Source organism: Chaetodon auriga, chromosome 18 (assembly GCF_051107435.1).
Source record: "Chaetodon auriga isolate fChaAug3 chromosome 18, fChaAug3.hap1, whole genome shotgun sequence".
NCBI classification, from domain to species: Eukaryota; Metazoa; Chordata; class Actinopteri; order Chaetodontiformes; family Chaetodontidae; genus Chaetodon; species Chaetodon auriga.
Genome location: NC_135091.1, coordinates 4810043 through 4831280, shown reverse-complemented (window position 1 = coordinate 4831280; position 21238 = coordinate 4810043). Strand labels below are relative to the sequence as shown.

At 46.0% G+C, this 21238-nt stretch overlaps 2 protein-coding genes across 2 annotated transcripts; one reads left to right on the top strand and one right to left on the bottom strand.

Annotated features, from left to right (window-relative positions):
• Positions 1–1549: 1549 nt before the first annotated feature.
• gareml (GRB2 associated, regulator of MAPK1-like) lies at positions 1550–16912 on the top strand. The gene is made up of 7 exons (XM_076755594.1): positions 1550–1913; positions 6422–6562; positions 10785–10915; positions 11001–11166; positions 11521–12371; positions 13969–14138; positions 14311–16912. The coding sequence occupies exons 1-7, from the start codon at positions 1802–1804 to the stop codon at positions 14909–14911; spliced, it is 2172 nt and encodes a 723-aa protein (XP_076611709.1). The 5' UTR covers positions 1550–1801; the 3' UTR covers positions 14912–16912.
• A 2164-nt stretch (positions 16913–19076) lies between these two features.
• hadhaa (hydroxyacyl-CoA dehydrogenase trifunctional multienzyme complex subunit alpha a) lies at positions 19077–20192 on the bottom strand. The gene is given in 5 exon segments (XM_076756907.1): positions 19077–19204; positions 19343–19402; positions 19405–19444; positions 19639–19750; positions 20053–20192. Coding segments are annotated over 5 exon segments (480 nt in total).
• Between the last annotated feature and the right edge of the window lie 1046 nt (positions 20193–21238).

Sequence of the window (21238 nt, the reverse complement as noted above, 5' to 3'; positions counted from 1 at the left end):
AACTGGTGTACAGAAGATGCTATTAGCTCTCTTATTATAACAAAGCAGTGTCAAATTCTATGTTCTGAACTTGCAGAAAACTTGTCTAGTTTCAACACATGAAGTTAGAAACCATCTAGCAGATTGATCTCTGTAGCATCTCATTAGTGGTGTTATCGCTAAACATAAAACCCACCCCAAAAACAGCCTAAGGTGCCTCCAAAAATACCATTTTTATTACTCTTCCAAAAGTAGAAACCTACAACTTTGTGTATTGATTGCGTCATAGATGCAGTAGTCTTTTGTAGAGTTACCCTCTTGGGACTGAGATGAATCGATTGCTTTTGACGGCAGGAATGAGATACTGGTCCGGTGTGTAGGCGTTTGTGAACTTGCTCTCCTGTAATGCTACATCGTTTAATAAATGTCTGGTCTGAGAGCCTGGAGGAGCTGCCATGGTTGCTTCCTGCTCCTTGTGCCAAGGTCATCATGCCACGGATGCCTCGATATACAAAGTACAACCCCCATAGAAAATGTTATGGCTTCCAAGTTATATTTTATATATAAAAAAAAATCTTAATTAAATCTGCAAAATGTGTGATAAAGTACATTTTTTGTTGATATGCTAAGCTGAGGTAGCATTTTAACATTGTAGTTGGCCAAGGTGGAGCTAATTTTACTGCAAACTGTTGGCAGTTTGGCTCAGCCGTTCCGAACCTTTCTAGTTTCCAACCTCAGAAAACGAAGCGATACCTACTTAAAACCCCTCATCACATGCTGCAAATGTCATGTGATGATGTCAAAGTATGAGCAGTTCCACCAAAGAGAAATCTGTTTCCTTCTCAGACTGTTTCATTTAGATCATTTTAAGAGGCCTGAAGAGGTCAAAGTACCACGTTTTCCACCAGCAATGAGCAAAGACTGGAGAGAAGCCAGAAAAAATATAGAAATCTGTACAGACTTTTCTATCATGTGGGTCATCTCGTGACCCTCAAGTTTGTTTTATGAACTGGAGGGGTCCCGATCCCAACTTTGGGTACTGCAGCGAATCACTTTTAACTACATACTGGTTTTGTGTTTGAAAAGTATATCAACTGCCTTTCACATGTAGTGGAGGTATAAAGTAAGTCAAGTGAAGTATTGCACCTGAAAACTGCACCTCGGTACTTCATCTGAGTTCCATTCCAGCCTGAAACTGCCAAATTCACATTACCTGCACATTATCTCTAATTGCTTGGCTCATGAAAAACATTGGCATGTTTCAGTGATCCCGCAGCGGGCCAGGAAAAGGTTGGGAAATCCTGCCCGAAAAAGTCCCTGCATCCATCCAGGCAGGTGCGTAGGTGGCTGCAGGCCTCAGATGAACCTCTGAGGACGAAGCTGCAGTAAGTGATGGAGAGAGCACGAGGCACGTCTAAGCTTGTAAAGACAAACAAGAGGTTTTGTGTTTGAGCTCCATCAGAACGACAAACTCTCCAAAACTAAACTTTGACTGACTTTGCTGTTTTGTTCTCGCGCGCGCGTGGTTGTGTGTGTGTGTGTGTGTGTGTGTGTGTGTGTGTGTGTGGACAAACACTGAATGACAGGGGGTGAGAACGTGAGAGGGCTCGCGCTCCCTCCCTCCCTCCCGCCGCTCGTGCGCACCGACTGTGACTGCGCTCCCTCTTTCCCACATTCAAACATGGCGAAACTCTTTGACAATATACCTCCACCATCACCCTCGCCCTCCTCCGCTTCTTCGTCACTACCAGCGCCGCCGTCGTTACCTTCGCCATCATCATCATCATCACCATTATCCGCGGTACCGTGATGACCCTGGAGGATGGAGAAGTTGTCGGCGAGCCTGTCGGAGATCACTTGGAGCCCGTTGGCGCTGCCGTTGGACGCGGTGGTCAGCAAGTTCCGTCTGCCCACTCTGGTCCGCCTGGCCCACGGTAAGAGACAACTTCTGCCAGGTGCCCGGACTTCACAGCCCGGCTGTAACAAAACTTTTGGCTTTCTTTCGACGGCTCCTAGCTAACTCTAACGCTCGGGCTTCGTTTCATGTCACCGGACCTAAGATAGTCATCTCAGTAATGATGAGAAGTGACGGTAAATATGGTTTTTCAGCCAAGAAAAGAGAAAAAACTGAAATATTCATCAAGAAAATGGTGTTTCTGAAGGGGTTTTGTGACTTTAACGACGCTGGGATAGGGGGACGAGTGTAGCAATTTAGTGAGTATTTTAACGGTGTCAAGATCGGCAGGAAAGAGCACAGCTTCCGGTCAAAACTTTCAAAATAAACAATTTATACAGAGGAAAAAAACTTCAAAAATGAATTCTAAGTAATCAAATGGATAAATGTCACTAGTTATTAATAGTTTAGATGGTAAACTCAGATAAAAAGAAAAACAGCTTCTATTAGCAAAACAAATTAAATTACCCTGTAATTTAGGCAATTTCATCTGCCCCAGTGTTCTTGCCTTACTCACATACCCAAAATTCGAAGAGTAACCAGCGTAACATTAACTAGAAGTTGTTATTCAAGTCTGAATTGACAACATCATTCTAAGTTGGAAGCTACCATGAAGCTTCTGAATTAATACCCAATGACACTTGGACATTAGAGACTCTCTCTGCTGTTTATAAAACTACATTACACTTAAGTAATCTGCTTAGTTAATCAGTCAGTTCCTAGCTCCAGCTGAACACTTTCCTCAAGTGACAGATGGTAGAAGGCATTTTCATCAAAGATGGGAATCTCTCATGTCTCAATGTCAGAGACACTGTGTTGTAGCAGGACCACTTTTTCATTCTGGCTGATAAAGATGAAGCTCAGGTTTGGTTTGGATTCAGACTGCTTTACAGTGCATACATTACTCACATGAAGTTACATCTAAAATGAACAGTGCTGTCAAAGTGAAAAAGCCAAATTTGCTTTATTGGATTGGATAATTAGTGGTTTTGTTCAACACGTGCAACATTTTGCACATTATTGATGTAACGTGCGAAAACATCACATCGCTTTTCATAAGCGCCTGCCTGGCATGCACGGTGCTCTTATTTTGAAACCAATATCGCTGTATTTCCGTTGTCATTTTGGTTCAATCGGGCTACCTTGATGCAGCTGCAGCATGTATCCACGGACACTGACTTCACTAGTTCTCACCAACACACCGACTTGCATTCAGGAGTCGATCTGTAGCATCTGTGCTCGCTTTTCTGCGTATTTGTTTTGTGTTTTGCCGCCATCAACATGATTATCTGAGTGACCAGATTTCGGTGTCTTCACTTTGGGAACGGTCGATGGGTGTCACGGCCAAAGTTGTTCCAGTCCAGCCAGGCCCGGAAAGCCACAAAGTGTCTGTTGTGCTGCTGAAGTGCTGCTCAATTCTTTTCATATGTAAATGCTGTAATCTGTCGATGAATGTGGTGAATACTAACAAGCGGCGACGAGGAGGAAAACCTCCAACTTTCCTTCGCGGACTGAGGCGCGCGCCCGAGCCGCGTCATTGGTCCCCGAAAATTACGCACCTTACCGGCGGAAGCGCGCGTGTGCGTTGTCAGCTGTAGGTGTTTATTAACCGCGCTGCAGTTACCCCACAGATGCCTGCTTGTTTGCACAGCCAGCCAACCCAGATGGTGGTTAGTTATTTACAACAGGGCATGATGTCAGCGATCTGCGCGAGCGTTTTCCTCTCCGTTCATTTCATATTAACGCCATCAAACAGCGGCAGCGTGTTATCTGCACGGGGGGACTGTGGTTCAGTGGTATGTGAGTGTGGGGGTGTGATTCAGTGTGATGGGGGCTTTTTTTTTTTTTTAACAGCATGAATGCTCCAGAGTCCACACAGCATGCTCTCAAATGAAATACTCGCCTCACAGATGCAGCCACGACTGCAACAAAGGCTCAATCTACGGGTCGGTGCGTTTAGTGCAAGTTCACCCAAATCACACAAAAACAACATTTCCTCGTGTAACCCCGGTGGAATCAGCTGTGGGTGTAACAAGTGGTGGAAAGCAACTAGTACAGTCACTCATACTGTAAATGCACTTAGCAGTTAAGTGAATTTTGAGGTACTCCACTTCAGTATTCCCATTATTATCTACTTCATCTCCACCACATTTACCTCACGATTTATTTGACAGCTGCACTTTCTATTTACTTTGCAGATTAAGATTTTACAAAACACATGATCAGTTTAAAAGATATGACACACTGTTACAGTAGGTGAGGCACTTTAAGTCTTCCCTGTAGTATTCTTTCCATAATACTTAATATATAGGGCAGGAGCCATTCTGCAGGAGTACTTTGACTTTGGTTACCTGAGGTACATGTCACTGATAATAGTTGCATATTTTGACTATTTTTGACCCACTTTAAGGTCGAAGCTTTCTGTCAGACATCTGTCAGAGCTTTGATAGTAAATTGGGTGTGTGCGGTGGAGACAAGTGTGCAGCTGACTTCCTCTCATAGACTCTTTTTACATCCTGAACCTTTTTAACTGGCAGTGTTTTGTGGTAACTCCTTGGAAAATAGCTCCCCATGAAAGCTTTTGATAGGGACATCTGTGAGTTATCCAGTCGCCACTTTGCTTTCGTTGCTTTAATGTACAATTTTTACTGCGAGAACAGCAAAGAAAACGTGTCTCCATAACAAGGAAATCTGCTTTTTCCTGATTTGGATGAACTGACCTGTTAACACACAGCAAGACCTTCAGCATGTTCTCTGGCCAGAGTGATCTGAGACACGCAGATGTTAGAGTCTGGTATCAAGCCGAAGGTGACAATCATTCAAACACCAAAAGGAAGCGAGGCCCTCTGCTGATAATATTATTTTCCGAGGGCCGCGCACGGCACGGAAAGTTTTTCAGACCCTTTCAAGTTTTCCACATTTGGTTGTGTTTCAGACTCATCTTAAAATGGATTCGCTGTCTCATCAATCTTTGTACAATACTCCACAATCCCAAAGCGAAAACAGGTTTTTGGAGCGTTTTGTACATTTATTAAAAAATAAAACACTGAAATATCCATTTTCAGAAGTACCCTTCACTTTTTTCTTGGTGAAAGCACCTTTGGCAGCGACGGCAGCCTCCAGTCCTTGGAAATGATCGTACAAGCTTGGCACTCTTTTGCAAGTTTCTCCCATTCCTCTTGGCAGAATCAGGTTGGATGGGGAGCGTGGATGCGGAGCCATTTTCAGAGCTCTCCAGAGATGCTCTGTTGGGTTCATGTCCGGACTCTGGCTGGACCACTGCAGGCAGAGTTTTCCCGCAGTCGGTCCTGTGTTTTCTTGGCAGTACGCTTCGTCATTGTCTTGTTGAAATTTAAATCTTCGCCGCAGCCTGACATCCTGAGCTCTCTGGAAAAGGGTTTCACTCAGGATTGCTCTGTAGTTTTCTGCACCCACTATCCTGACCAGTCTCCAAGTCGCTGTCACATAAAAACATCCCCACAGCATGACGCCATCACCACCCTGTGGGGCTGTAAGGGTGGTGTTAATGAGGTGATGCTTAGTCCCTGGTTTCCCTTTCAGGTCCCTTTTGCCTGCTGTCATGTGCCTTTTAATGAAGGATGACTTCTGTCTTCCGCACTGATGGCTGCCCTTCTGTCAGGTTCATCCATCTCTATGAAGAACTCTGGGTCTTTTTCACAGTGACTACTGGTTCCTTGATTATCTGTCTGACCAGGACCCTTCACCCCTGATTGCTCAGTTTGGCTGGGTGGTGAACTTGATTTAAGAACGATGAACGCAGCAGAAAGTTTCTTGTGTCCTTCCCCAGATCTGCGCCTTGACACAAAGATGAGTCAGAAACAGCAAAATGTGGAGAACTTGAAAGGGTTTGAGAACTTTCCCTAAGCACTGTATATTTCTGCTGACAGTCATCATCTGCCTTGTGTTTGTCGTCAATCCGTCAACATGATTGTAGCATTAAAAGGTCTGGTGGTAGCAGCCATCCATCAGCAGCAAGGAGGAAAAGCTGTGCGTCCATGTGATCAGTGTGTGAGTGTGTGAGCGAGCTGTGTGTGTGTGTGTGTGTGTGTGTGTGTGTGTGTGGTGATTGAATTGTACCACTTTGCTATCAGCAGAAATCAATGCTGTTGTGCGACATGATGGCTCTAGTGAAAGCTGTGTGTGTGTGTGTGTGTGTGTGTGTGTGTGTGTATGGGGGCTGTGTAATAGTGGGTTGCCAGTTGCATAGCGGGGTCCTGATGAGTAGGTTAGGGGTGGTGAGCCGTCACTGATGGTGGTAATTATGGACACTGAATCCTGAGTGTGTGTGTGTGTGTGTGTGTGTGTGTGTGTGTGTGTGTGTGGGGGGGGGGGGGGGTGTTTTAGTGTTTTCCATTGCTGAGCTACTGTGTGACCTTAGAAATTAAAAACTTTTTGTTGGACTTTTGTTTATCCCCAATCCACTTCTCTGTGCTGATGTGTGTGTGTGTGTGTGTGTGTGTGTTCCAGGTGAATGTGTGGAGGGTCTGTCGGAGGAGGATGTGGTGCTGTTACACTCCTGTCGTCAGTGGACCACAGTGACTGCCCACAGCTTAGAGGAGGGACATTACGTCATCGGACCCAAGATAGACATCCCTCTGCAATACCAGGGTGAGCACACACACGCACGCACGCACGCACGCACACACACACACACACACTGCATTTCTACAAGAGCACGGACTAAATGTCGTCAGACTTAAACTTCATCTTCATCCTAAAGTGTCCACGTCCTCTGGGAAGGGGAAAAACTAAATGCACATTTTTGTGACGAGGACATTTTCCACTGGATCTATTTTTGTTGGGGGTTAAACAAGATACAAAAATAAATAAATAAATCCACTGGGTCACCGTGATCCAAAGATGGAATATAGTAAGTTAAAGGTCAACATTCTCATGTGAACAAAGTTGATAAGGACTTGTCTTAATCCAGTTCAGATAAAACAGGAACACATATTTACAATAGAAGCGGAGCAGTCTCCAATTCTTTTGTATCTGGTGACTCATCATGAGTCTGACATAACACAGAGCCAGATCATAAACTCCCAGAATCGGGACGGATTTCTTAAGGGAGAAGGTGGATGAGTCTCACATGATCGTCGCAGCTGCGGAGCACAATTTCACAGTAATTTTAACGGTGCATGTGCGTTGCATGTTGCAGGGTCGCGGGTTCGAACCTGGAACCTTTCTTTGTAGAGTGTGCATGTTATTTCCATGTTCATGTGACCTCCTCCCAAAAGGCATGCATGTCAGGTGTTAAGAAGACGTCAGCGATTTATCTTGTTTAAGCCTTTATCTCGAGCCAGTCAGTCAAACTTGTTCCATTGTACAGAAAGAAAGTGGAAGATCCTAAAGTTTCAGAAGAAACGCAATATTTCCGACCGAATTTTGGGCATTTGAGTATTAAACGATGCACAAGACATCATATACAGCAGCTTCAAAGAAGACAGAATAAAGATTTTAATCACCTGACAGCTACTCAGGGTGAACAAAGGGGGGAAACTGTTCTATAAAGGGTTAATAATTTGAGTGAGATTGTAAAAATCAGATATTAAAACTTAAATTAAATGATCATGTTCCAACATGTACAGAAGTGATCACATTTACAGATACTGAATAATGGTACTTCAAACCCTAATCATCAGACAGATACACTCTCCACAGCCCACACTCACACAACCAAGCAACTTCTGGAGACGTGACCTTCCCTGACTCCCCCTGTCCATTGACCTGTCCTCTTCCTGCTGAATGAGTCTAGTCATTATGACCTCACCGGAGCTCAATCCCCACAATCCCATTGTTCCGACTGTCCGACCAGTCACATTATTCCGTGTGTAACTGGATCCTAATGCCTCCTCTTCGCTGTTTCCTTCACTGATGGACTGCTGATGTCACCTCACACTGCCGACGCCTCTCAGGCTCCTTTTCGGAAGAATGAAAGAACATTTGGGTGGGAGGGGGGTTCGCTGAGATCATTGTCATTTAAGACACTTCAGCGTTTCACATCGGAAGCATGTGACCGCCAACAGGGGCAGCAGCAGCAGCTCAAAGTCCAAGTGCTCAGACAGTAGTAACCAAATAAGAAATATAAATATGACAGATGTATTGAGTAAACTCTATCGTTGAAGTACTTTAATTACGTATGTTAAGTGCTGTCTTAGTGCAACAATGGGCTGTACAAGGTTTTCCCAAATGGATATTCCAGCAATAACTTGCATAAAGAGAGGCACATTACAAGAGACACACTAAAAAACAACGGCTAAGACAGAAGCAGAGGCTACGACAGACTAAGATTTATATTCTCTGCGTCAAGCCTCAGCAAACACTGAATCCTACATTTCCCATCATGCAACTCAACAGTGTCATTCACTAGCATGAAGTTACTTGTTCATAACTATGGAAAACTCTCTCCAGAGCCACAAAAGACATTAAATATCTGTTCTCATGGGCTGAGTTTTACTGAACTTGTGCAAAATGTCAGAAATGACAAAAGTTCCTTGAACACAACGTTTCGGCCTTCCCACCACACCACAGTAACTGCAAAGAATAACTGAGAGTAAGTGATAGGAAGCACAGATATTGTGGATTACAGTTCAGTGGTCCAGGTTCCCACATGGCGGCTGTCAAAAGGTCTGTTCTGAGCTTTCACTGCACAAAGTAAAGCTGCATTTCTTTCTGCTTCTCAACGTTGTTAAGGATGCATTTGTTTTGTTTGAATAGACTTTATCAGACCTGACAATGGACAAAACCAGTTGGGGTTCTGTCCTGACTGGTCGGTTCATTGATGCATATAGTGTTAAGACTTTTTAGACAGGAGTAACTGTGAGTAACAGCCTCGTAAGGGCCAATCTCAGAACCCTTTGGCCATCGTCTGACGATGATTTAGCCTCTGGGGGCAACGGCCAATGTTTTGGGATGTAGCCAGTGGACATCCGGATAACAGATATCAGGGCCAAGACTTCCTGTTCTGTGTGCCAGTCATTGTTTACAGTCCGATTAGCAACTTGAGACACTTTCTGACATTTCAGCTAATCTCTATAAAGAGATATCTGCATATGAATGACGATACGTTTAAAAAAAGCAAGCAACATTGTCAGACAATAGTCCCAAGATTGCATTTCAGCCAATGCATCCGCCTCTTTTGCTCTCCACACTGACACAAACCCACTCAAACCTGGTGGGTCAATTACACCTGGACTACAAACAAACTATAGACGGAAACCAGAATACCTACGCTAGCGAAATCTCATCCCTTGAGATATATGCTGCTGGACCCTGCAGCATTACACCAACTCGACGTCCTTTTCAGTTATGACCATTTTAACGATGCATTCCGGTAGAGGAAAAAGCCAGCTGACAAAGCTGCTCACAATGCATGCATACATTAAAGGACTACCTTTGTGTCTCTTTAAATATGACAGGTGAGATGTTGTAGAATCAGAGGCCATCGCCAGCGATGAGCTCATGTCTGTGTGATGACTTCATACAGGAAGTCTAAATAAGCTTAGGAGGAGAGTAATATAGGTTTCCCCCTGGGGACGGACAACAGGATGCTCCCTCCTGCTAATCCTCTCTGTCTGTATCCTCCTCTGTCCATCAGTGAGAGGCAAGGATGACTGAAAGGTGGAGGACAGAGAGGCTGAATGAACGGGTTTGGGTTGTGGAGCTAGCTGCCAAAGCCGAATGTGTGGGGGTTTAAAAGCCTCAGAGTGACTCCATTTTTATTTCTTGGGACAACATTTTCTCACAGAGTAACAGCAGCTTGTTAATATGTTGTCACATCTCGGCTCTGTTGGTTTCACCTCTAGCTAAATAATTATCTCGCTTGTAAGAGTTTCCGGGATGTGGCCGGGGTTTTGTTTGGTAAAGCTGTTTAATTTGAAACTCATCCTCAGTCTGTCACTTTTTTAAGAAGGGGGGTGGTGGGTCGTGTTGAAAAGTAGCACTTGCTGGTATTGTTCGGTGGGTGGAAGCTCCTTATCCTGGGGGCTCTGTTTGAATTGGAAGGTGGGGGGTTGGAGAAGGAGGAGAAAGGGGGGAGAAAAGGAGGGAGGTGCTGGCGAGGAGGACTGGTGGAGTTTGGTATTCTGCTCTGCCTCCCAGACACAAAAACTTTCTCATCTCTCTTTGCCTCACGCGCATAAACACCGCGAGGAAGAGAAAGGATCCTTCGAGGGTTAGTCGTTAAATGCAACCCGATAAACGTGTAAAACACAGAGAGGACGACGTGAGTAGAACGAGGCTGATCTGGAGTCTGCTGTGCAGCCCGGGAACGGCTCTTTACAACATCAAAAAACATTTACAGTTTAAAGAGGCCAGGACACAAACACAGGCAGTGGACGGCAGCCGGAGGAGGGGGCGAGCCGGGGAAGAAGGGGTGAAAGAGAGAGAGTTGTGTGTGTGCGAGTGTATGTGTGAGTGTCGCCATGGTGATGTGCCTCTGCTCTGCGTGAGAATGGGGGTCCTTTATTGGTTGCCATGCCAACCCCGTCGGCTGTTGATTGGCCGGGAGCTGGTGCCAGGTCACAGGTCACGGAGGTGTCTTTGTATTCTTCTCGTCCAAACAGTGTCGACTGCAGATGTATGAGTGTGCGTGTGTTTGTGTGTCTTTGCAGTAACACTGTGGAAAGTCAAAAAAAAAAAAAAGACAGACAGAAAAACAACTTTTCCTCTCCTCCTCTTCCCTCCACCATGTCCCCCCCCCCCCCCCCACCTTACTCTTCTTTCCTGCTTTCCTCCACTTCCTTTCCCGACCGACTTCCTCTTCCTCCTCCCATCTTAAACCTTCTTCATCTCTTCTCTTTGTCCCGTCCTGCTTCCATCTTCTCTGTAGGGAAGTTCAAGTTGTTGGATGAAGACCGAGACGTCAGGGACCCGGTCCAGTATTTTTCCAGTGTGGAGGAAGTTGCTGGAGTGTTCCCTGACCGGGTCTTTGTCATGGAGATGATCACGTTCAGCGTTAAGGTTTGTGTTTCTCACAGATGTGATTCTTGAGCACATCTTTGTCTGCAATGTCATGTCCACATGTCCGTACACGTGTGTGCTGCAGGTGGTTTCAGGTGAGTTCAGCGAGGACAGTGAGCCCTACAGCTTCACTCTGCAGGCTGGAGATGAGCTGTCACTCATGGGGAAGGCGGAGCTTCTCTGTGCCACGCCCTCTAAGGAAAAGACGGGACTGAGCGCGCTCCTGAGACGCCTGGGCAAGACTCCGAGAAGTAAGGCCAAACTGTCTCTACGTCAGGACTGTGTGGGATGAGAAGTTCATCTCTTCCTTATGTGTTGTCTATTTTTCAGATTTTTCCTGAAGTAAAAAATTCCAGTTAGCACAAAAGGGGTTTAGGTCTTTTCAGCTCTATATCCTAAGAGTCTACTTTCAGCAGAATAACAGTATTTCTATATATTGTGGTCACATTTTGTGCAAAATGTGTGTTCATAACCCATCAGTCCTTTTTCAGGGCTGACTGCAGATCAGTTTTATAGAACAGGAAGTCAACAGACTGAGATTTTACTTCATGTTTAAGTCCTCTTTCATCCCTGGCTAATCCACCTTTCTGGCTCTGCTTCCTCAGGTAAAACTCCCTGCCTGGTCTGCATGAACCACCGCACCAATCAGAGTGTCAGCCTTCCCTTTGGCTGCCGTGGACGCTTTTGCACACGCTCCCCCCTGGAGCAAGGCATGCTGGGAGGGGAGCACACGGTACGCAGCATCATCGAGAGGGTTCGCCTCCCTGTCAATGTGTCCGTGCCGTCACGACCTCCGCGGAACCCCTACGATCGCCACGCGGTCCGGGAGGGCCACCGCTACAAGCTGCTCAACATCGTCAGCAAGACGGTGGTGCTCTGCATGGTACTCCGCCGACAGGAAGTCTCCCCCTCCCACTTCCTGCTGCTGCGTTGCATGCCGCGGTTCAATGTGGCCGAGGCGTCCGTCCACACGGCGGCACTAGAGAGCCTCCTATTGCGACACGCGTTCGACCCAGATGCCTACTCTCGTGCCGTCAGAGAGACCCGGCCAGAGCTGGAGTGTATGACGGAGGAGTGCGTGAGCCCGCGGCGCTCTCGCATGTGCGTGTCGGGTCAGGACTCCTTGGCACCGGCACTGCAGCGCCTCTCCATGTGCGGGTACGGGGGTGGGGTTTCGGACAGCCTATCACAGCGCTGCAGGGACTCCATAGGAGAACGGCTGGGGGAGGGGCCAGGTGAGGAACGGGAGTATGTGACTCCTGAGTGGACTGAGGCTGAAATGAGGACCAGTGAGGAAATCCCTTATGAGGAACTGTGGACCAATCAGAACGCAGAGGGCTTGGGGAAGGAGCCAAACCTCATCTCCTTCCATTCGTCTTCCTCATTGGACGGGTCTCTTGGTACCGTGTTGACAAGAGTGTCCACCCCGCCACCTGTACCTCCAAAATCTGATGCTGTGAGTTGTCTTCACCTTCTGTCTCTCATCCTCTTCTTATGTGTCCACAGCAGCATCCGGCTGTTAGAAGTCAGGATGCCTGGCTTGAATTATTCATACGTTACAGCTTTTAAACCTCACTGACCACATTTACACACACTCACACACACACACACACACATACACCCAGCGACTTCCTGGAAAGGCTGCCGTACACTCACAGCACATGAATAAATACATATGTCATCACCAAGGATGTTGGTACATTGTGCTGGATGCTGGAATATCATAATTGAGTAAATAGCACAGAGGCAGTCTTTGGTCTTAAGAATGACCAAATTATTATTGATTTTGTGATAAAAGGTGGCCACAAAGCAACAATGGACCCATTTCTGATGATCAGAGCGGAAAACGGAAGCTATCACAACTTTGACTGTTTGTTCTAAAAGTGCTAATCCAGGGGCTTTTGTGTCAGTGCTGCACTTCCTAAAAAACACCTGTCAGTCAAACAGGATGGGCACCTTTGAGCACCTCATAATTTCAACAAAGTAAAATAATAAATGTACTTACATTCAACAACCAAAGCTCCCATGATGCTAACAGAACAGTGACTAGCTGGGAAAGGGGACTATGTACAATGCATCACTTCCTGTTCGTGCTGTAGCAACCAGAGAGGGAGACTGTGGACGTGTAAAAGGTCAGGCTTTCAGAAACAGCATGTGGTCGAAACATTACGGTGGCACGGGACAGAAAGAGGCGCCTCCTTTTTTTAGTATTCACGAAAAGCTTGTGGATTTCTTTCATGGCGCTGAAGCAGAATGTGAAACGCATGATGTGAAACTGCATTTCCTTTGTCAGATTGTTGTGGCCTGACTTTTCCTATCTGCTTTATTGTTTTGTTACTTGTGAGTTCAGGGTTGTATGAGGACTGACTCAGTCTAAACATCCTGCTCGATCCACACACTGTTTCATGCTTCTCATGTTCAGCTGAGGGCTCTTATCTTCCTCTATAAGGCGACCACTACTTGCGTGTATGACACCGTCGTGTGGTGAAAACACGGGTGTTTTCGTAGCTGAGCTGTTCTTATTTTGGAGTTATTATGTTGTTCACCAACACTCGTGTTCATATGTCTGTCTGTGTTGGTAAGGGGGAAATTATCGCACCCGCTCTGCTTAATGAACTTTTTTCTAAGTAATGCGGCTAACAGCGGTGCAGAGAGACTGTGGGTGTTGATGACTGCTATGTGGCTGGATTATACCCTGTCACACACAGCGTTCTTCATTCCCTGATATTTAGCCTGCCAAGACACTGTGTATGTGTGTGTGTGTGTGTGTGTGTGTGTGAGAGAGAGCTTGCTACTGTGTGTGAAGGAGTTTGTTTGAGGTGTAAAGGTCACCGAGTTTGACATTTACCAAGCAGAACATTGAAACCAGCCAGCAGAGACACACACACACACACACACACACACACGCACACACACACACACACACACACACGCACACACACACACACACACACACACACTCCCATAAAGCCTCCTGAGAAGTCAAGTTTTAGGAGTTAACTTTTTGCTGCTGTAGTTCTCATTTTTCTGTGTGTGTGTGTGTTTGTGTGTAGGTGAGAGAGGAGTGTCGCTACTTGATCGCCCCTCCGGTTCCCCCTCGCTGCTCTAAAGGAGGCTCCATCTCCAGTCCGGCCCCCAGCCCTCCCGTCCCACCTCGCTTCCCCAAAACCTCCACCTCCCCGAGACCCAACCTCTCCTTCTACTCCTCTGGACTTCAGGACAGGTACAGTGGGGACGATTTGCTGACACTCAGACCTGCGAACACACTTTGGTGTGTAAAATCTGGCTTTAAGATGCTTTAACTGAAGTCAAAACTGTGTATGATGTCAGTTTTCACATGAATTTGTTGGTGTTTTGAGTCGTGCTGACTGTCACTTTGCCCTGCTTCGTGCCAGCTGCTCGCCCTCTCCAGATGCTTCCCTCTACTGTTACCCGTGCTCCTGGGCGGACTGTCCCGCCCCTAACCCGGCCAGTCCTGAGCCAGTCTCTGCCTTGCCTGCGGACAACACAGCCAATCCTCAGCCAGCACAGGCCACGTGGGCGGAACCGTGGGTAGACTCCTTCACCTCCTCCGGACCCCGACTGAGGCCGCCGCCTCCACAGAGTCGCTTTGCTCCTTTCGGGGCGCTGAACCCCTTCAACCGCCAGTCCCCTTGTCCCTCGCCTGAGCCTGCACCCAATCCCACGACAGATTCCTCCAGAGGCGCAGAGGGTGGTGGGATGTCCACAGGGGTTACCGAAGGGTTGACCCCGCCCCCTGACCCCACCTGGCGACCTCCTGCTGACCTATCCGTGTTGTCATTGGAGGAAGTGTCGGCCTGCCTGCGGTTCATCGGCCTATCAGAGGCAGCGGTGGCCGTGTTCCAGAGGGAGCGAATCGACGGCAGCCTCCTGGTGCAGCTGACGGAGGACATCCTGTCACATGACTTCCACCTGAGCCGACTTCACGTCACCAAGATCACACAGTTCATACAGGGCTGGAGGCCCAAGATTTAGCACACACACACACACACTGTCCTGATAATGTGCCTGTTGGCTGCTGAGCCATCCTGAATGTGCCTTCCACTGTGACCAACCGGCTGCTGAGCCCCACTGACTCCAGCTCAGACTTTGCTGAAGGAAACCACGCCACCCTGTGGCCAAACTATAGAACTGACACTTGACTGGCTCTCATGTCGAGTCCAGCAGACCGACTGCATATTTCCTGTCTGAATCACAGACTGGGACTAGTTTACTAACAAATGGCTACGACAGAGAGCTACACGATGAAAGCGCCCTGTTTGAATTCGTCTCTGGGGCAGATAATCAACCACAACATGTCATCGTGCTTGGAGACAGCGAAGGGTTTTGGGCACTACATGGATTTGTGTGGCCTTTATGCTGCGGTCCTACATAAAAGCTGATTTTAGGGGAAAACACGGCTTCATTTTACATAAAAAATATTTTCACAAATGAACAGAATTTTTGCAGTTTCTACATATTTCATTATTCACACCACAGTAAAGGTTCAAAGGCCAGTGTGTTGGATTTATTGGCAGAAGTGTAATATTCAGAATTATGTTTTCATCAGCGCATAATCCTCTGAAAATAGAGGGTGTGGGTCCTCCTCCACAGAGTTCATCATGTTTCTACAAGAGCCCAGAACAGACAAACCTTAGCTCTAGAGAGCGGTAGAGAGGTGAGGTGAGGGGTCTTCAGTTGGTTGCAGCCTCACCGTTAGACACCACCAAATCCAACACACTGGTCCTTTAACGTGAGTTTTTGCAATATAAGGAGCATTAAGGAATTTACAGCCTCTATTGCTGACACGTAACAGCACAGATGTATCACTGAACCTGTTCCCTCACTGAGCGTGTTCTGCATCTGTCTCACTGAGCTGCAGTGGCCTGTCAGTGGCTTAAAAAGCAAAGCGATTCTCAGATAAGAAGGAGCTAGCTGTTTAAACTTGGAAAGAAAAGAAAAATGCACCCAGTGAAGTAATTACTGAGTTTCTGGTACTGATCCATGATTCACTGGACCATCTTGCTTGATGTAGCCATGCATAATAACAAATGAAATGACACTGCGTCATATGTTCACATAGCTGTTTGTTTTCACCCCATTATGCAGCACTAGAGCAGAAACACACTGATCACACACCTGCCTGGAACTGAAGGGTCCAGTAAAAACAGACAGCACAGGAAAAGCTGCATCAGATGTTTAAAGAAGTGTTGAAAGTGTCCCGTTATTAAAAAGGAATCGTTTCATAGGACATTCGGCTTTTCAAAGATCACTCTCCAAAGTGAGCTGAGGGAAATTTCTGTGTGCATTTTTCACCGTTTCCTTAAATTTCCTGCACCAAATGATTAATTGACTAACTGAATTGCTAATATCAATCATTATGAGTTGCAGCCTACATTTAAATACATGAGTCCTACCCGAATTCATTAAAATACAAAAATCATAACAAACCTGAGTCAATATGACCAGAATGACGCAACAATGTTGTTTCAGATTGAATCCAGATGTCAGCAGATTGAGGAGTACAGGTTTTCCTGCCTGTACTATGAATTTAACACGAATATCCAGCTTTAATCAAAGTACAAACTACTTCTTCACACAGGTACTGATGGTAGTAACGTTGTATAACCCGGGACCGCAGCCTTCAACGAGCACGATCATCCAAGTTCACCAGATAACTGTGAAAATGCAATTTATGTTGTTGTAAATGTCAAAGTAAACTTGTGTATTAGTTCTTGTGATTCTCTTGTTGCCATACAAGCTGCTGTTCTCTCATCGCATCTGAAATAATCTTCCAGAACGTTCCCAAAACTTGATAAAGCCGCGGCCGGGTCAGAGGCTGCCGACTGATGCCACGTTTCTCCAAACTGATTCTCACGACGCCTCAGAAACTCAACAAACCCTCTCTGTCTCTCTCTGTGATCATGTAACTGCAAGGCCGCTGTAAGAAGAGCGCTGAAGAAATAAGAGAATATGAAATAAATAGAAATGTAATGACCTCGGAGAATCTAGCGATCCTCTTTTGTTTTGCCTTGTGGTTTAGGGGAGGCGGAGCGGCGTGCAGAGGTTTACTGCAGATAAGACCCGATTCAGCTCCACCGCTACTGAAAATGATGAAATAATCCAGGACCAGCCCGTTATCACACACACGGGCAGTGCGACAGGCTGTAGCTGCAGACACAACAGTGCGGTGTAAAGTACAAATACATGTCAAGTATATACGTTACTCCAGGTACAGATACAGCAAGCACAGCTCAAACATTTCACTGTCATGTTTGTGGGTTCAGAACTAAATCAGCCTTCATGTTCAACAAGACATTAAGGGTTTTACACTTTCAACTGAGCCCAGAAGTGACAGGATGAGGATTCAGAAGCAGATGTGACATACTACAAAGACCAGAAGAAGACATCATCGCCTCTACGAGGGGATAAATCCTCGTCTCACACAACACGACGGCTGATGACTCACTCATCCACGTTCTCTTCGTTTTTACTGCACTAGTGATCGTACAAATCGACGTATGAAACACCAACACAACATGTAAGAATACTTCAGTAGAAGTAAAAGTACAGAGGTTATTGTCGGAGCTGGTTTGGACCACTTTCTATCACAGACAGCAGATAAACAGTTAATGTGGTCTCCAAGCTCGAGGTCGGGCCCCTCCAAAAAGTCACAAGATAAAACTGTCAGTTCCAGAGATGATTCATGGGAGAAGAAAGAAGTGTTCACTTATTTTCACTCTGTTTTATGTGAAACATTTAATCATTTTATCTTTTGGAGCCTTGAACAGTTACATGACTGAAAGCATGTGAGAAGTTTAGTGAAATGATTCTTTGATGGAGCTGCTCACAACTCCTAAATATCTGGAAGGGTCTTTTTTGTAAGAAGTCACAAAGTTGCCAAACAACTGGTTTTATTTTTGTATTTTACAAGCTCATCATGGGGTGTTTTTATGTAATCTTAATCTGAAAAGTAACCAGTAAGTACAGGCGACATCTCCTCTGAAATGTGGTACATAGACGCAGTAGCATAAAACTACAATACTCAAGTAAAGCACAAGTACTTTAAAACTGTAGTCTATGCAGTACTTCAGTTCAGCATGTGCGTGTGAGTATGAGACCTACCACCACAGCAGGGTGGAGTCCGAACAGGCCTCCGATGTCTCCCTCTGCTGGGGCTCTCAGCTCTCAGCGCTCCCTCCAGGAGACACTGAAGTGTCTCGATTACAGAGCGAGACAGCAGCCGGAGCTGGATGTCAGAGTCTGGAACAAACACACATGACGATTTTTAGAGAGAGAGAGATCAGAGGATGTTGTCTTACACTTCCTGAACATTTCTTCAACTTCAGGATTCACAGTCGAGTGAGAAAGCTACTGATTTTAGAAGGATGGTTTAATGGTTTAAGATATTGATTCAGCTTGTAGATTAGTGGCGTCACTCCATTCTCGCTTGTGAACGACTGAGCCTTTCCAGGATGCCCCTAATAAGACTTGAGTTATGACTCAGAGGAGTCCAATTTTCACCCAATAAGACTGCTGTGATTTAGAAACTGTGTTGCCATTATACGGTTTGTCCAGCAGAGAGCACTGACCACTTCCTGTTGGTAGCAATTATTAAAAAAACAACAACAAAACTTTAAGGGATCCTTATAAAAAACAAATATTAGCCAATGTATCATCATCAGAGTTTTAGGCACTCAGATCCAGGATCAGTCAGATCTCGTATTGATCTATAATAATCACTATATACTTGTTGATTATATTCTGTTATCAATCTGAGCCTGCCAAGTGACTAGTAACTTAAATTAATGAATGTACTGCAGTGAAAAGTTATATTCACCTCTGAAATGGAGTAGAAGTATAAGAGACTGGAAATACACTCGATGAGTGCAAATACCTCAAAATTACACTTAAGTCCAGTACTTCAGTAAATGCATTCATTCTATTGGTTTTATTAAAAGCTGCAAATGAATTTATGCTCTCCAGTATTTCTGTCTTGTGTCTGTGTTTCCTGCATATCTGTTGCAGGATAAAACTTCCACACATACGATTTGCTGACTGGCGGTGCATCACTTCCTGTCACGTCAATCATTGGAAGTCTGTGTGCAGCTACAAGTCGAGCCATGAGATCTGGTGAGATTCAGTGCGAACCAGGCGTCACTCACTCTGCATGAGGCTCTTCTGTTTTCTTAAGGGGAACCTTCTTGTTGGCGATTCCCTCGGCCACGCCCGCCGCAGCCTCCTCAAGGTATTCAAAAGTCCTCATCTCCGCAGGCTTCACACCGGGACCTGGAGTAAACACACGCAGGGGTTTAATCCCCTCCCACCCTCGCCTGGAGGAGCGAACCGCAGACGATTCCAGCAAGACAACAGCACTGTCTTCCTCATGAAGCACAGCGATGAGGAAATGCCACACGTAGAACATACCCAGAGGGTCCACAAGCTGGTGCACTACACCCATCTTCATGGCTTTATCCGCCCCGACGATCTGCCTGTCAGCATCACGTCAAACGCTCCAGGGAGACCCACCTACACACACACACGCACACACGCACAAAAACACAGGGTGGGTTTCAGACACTGTGAGCAGATATCCCCCCCCAAGTGAGGCTCTTGACCTTAATATACTCCAGTGTAACTCAGTCGCCACTAGCACAAGACTGTGGCAGCGCTTTCAAGCCATTAAGTGAAAAACTGATTAATATGAGTGTGTGTATTTATACCATTTTAGGCAGTCTCTGAGTGCCGCCTGCTCCGGGCAGCAGTCCCAGCTTGACCCCCGGTGCCCCCAGGACCGTCTTTTTGCTCTTTGTGGCGATTCGGCACTGGCAGGCTCTCGTTAACCACAGAGAAGACACAACATTGGGACTTGGGGGTCAAGTCTTCAGCGTTTTTCTCACCTAATCTGGCTCGAGGTGTCGGGCGCGCACACACGGTTGAGGCCTCCACCAAGGCGGTGGACATGGATGGCACTGGACAGACGGGTGACTCGCTCCTCTCAGCTCTTATAGGACTGAAAAGAAATAGGGTTTAACGTATGTTAAGCAGAGGAAACATATTTCATTGACTGAATTTATTACTGACTTTTGTTTACTTTCTTCCTTTGGAAATCCTCGTCCGAGCTCTAATAAACCTACTCGATATTTGCAGTGGGGACGAAGCAGCCGAGCTTGCTGGAGATGAAGACGCCACTTTTCACGGCTCCGTTTGACCCGACCTCCCCCATCACCTCCGTCAGCTCCGACTGCACATGCACCAACAGTGCGTTCACCTGCATACACCTACACACAACACATACACGCAAATGCACACATGCCGGTTAGTCTCGTCACATCTGTCAGTGAGAGGCAGAGGCAGGTAGTCAAGACTGTCACAAACACAACCTCTCTCTCTGACATGTATATACTGTCTCACACTCCGTACACACACACACACACACACACACACTTTGGCTGTTGGATCATTGAGTGGTATAACTGCCATGGCATCATTGAGCTTGACGTGTGTTCAGACTTGATGGAGAGATCAGCACGAAAGAGGAGAGAATGTCCATGTTGTTTTATGCTAATTCCAGCTGCTTTAACGTGATCCCTGGAGAATATTAGCATCAACAGCACAAATGCACTTGAACGGTGTCTTTGCTCAAGGACACACAGGCAGACAGGGAGCTGTGAGGGTCCCGCAAACCAGCCTGTCAGCAGCTGGAACACAACTGCATTTTTTTTTTTTTAAAGTATCTAAACCCTAAGATCAAATCTGTGTGTGGCCAGAAAGCTAATAGTTAAAAGCAGATGCTGAACTTTCAAACTGCTATTGGTTGGTCTTCAAAGTCAGGCGACGCACTCTCTGACAGATGGCACCAATGATGATGCTCATCAGCTTCTTGTCTGGAGTAACCAAAACACTTCAGGTCAGAGGATTTAGTTCAAAATCAAACATTTTAAAAAGGAGTCTACCAATCTGCTGGTGGCAGTAATGTGTCAATATATGCAGAAATCTGCCAACAGAGAAGAAGAAAACCGCCAGCACCATACAGCTTTCAAAATGTAAAAAAATGGCTCTGCAAATGTTTTAAGAGGAAGGAAAAACATCCCCATGTCTAACGGCCCCATCTGTTAGACCTCAAGTATACAAACAGTGTGTTCTCCAAACTCCACTGGGCCCTTTAAGTCAGGTGTTAAGTGATATTTATCATACACACAAAAACTCATTAGAGCTGAAATTTGACTTGGGCTTATTACAGACTGGGCAGAACAGTATAAATCACCTGCTTAAGGGTACACTATACAGGAATTTAAAGGTTTCAAATGGAAAACACACTTT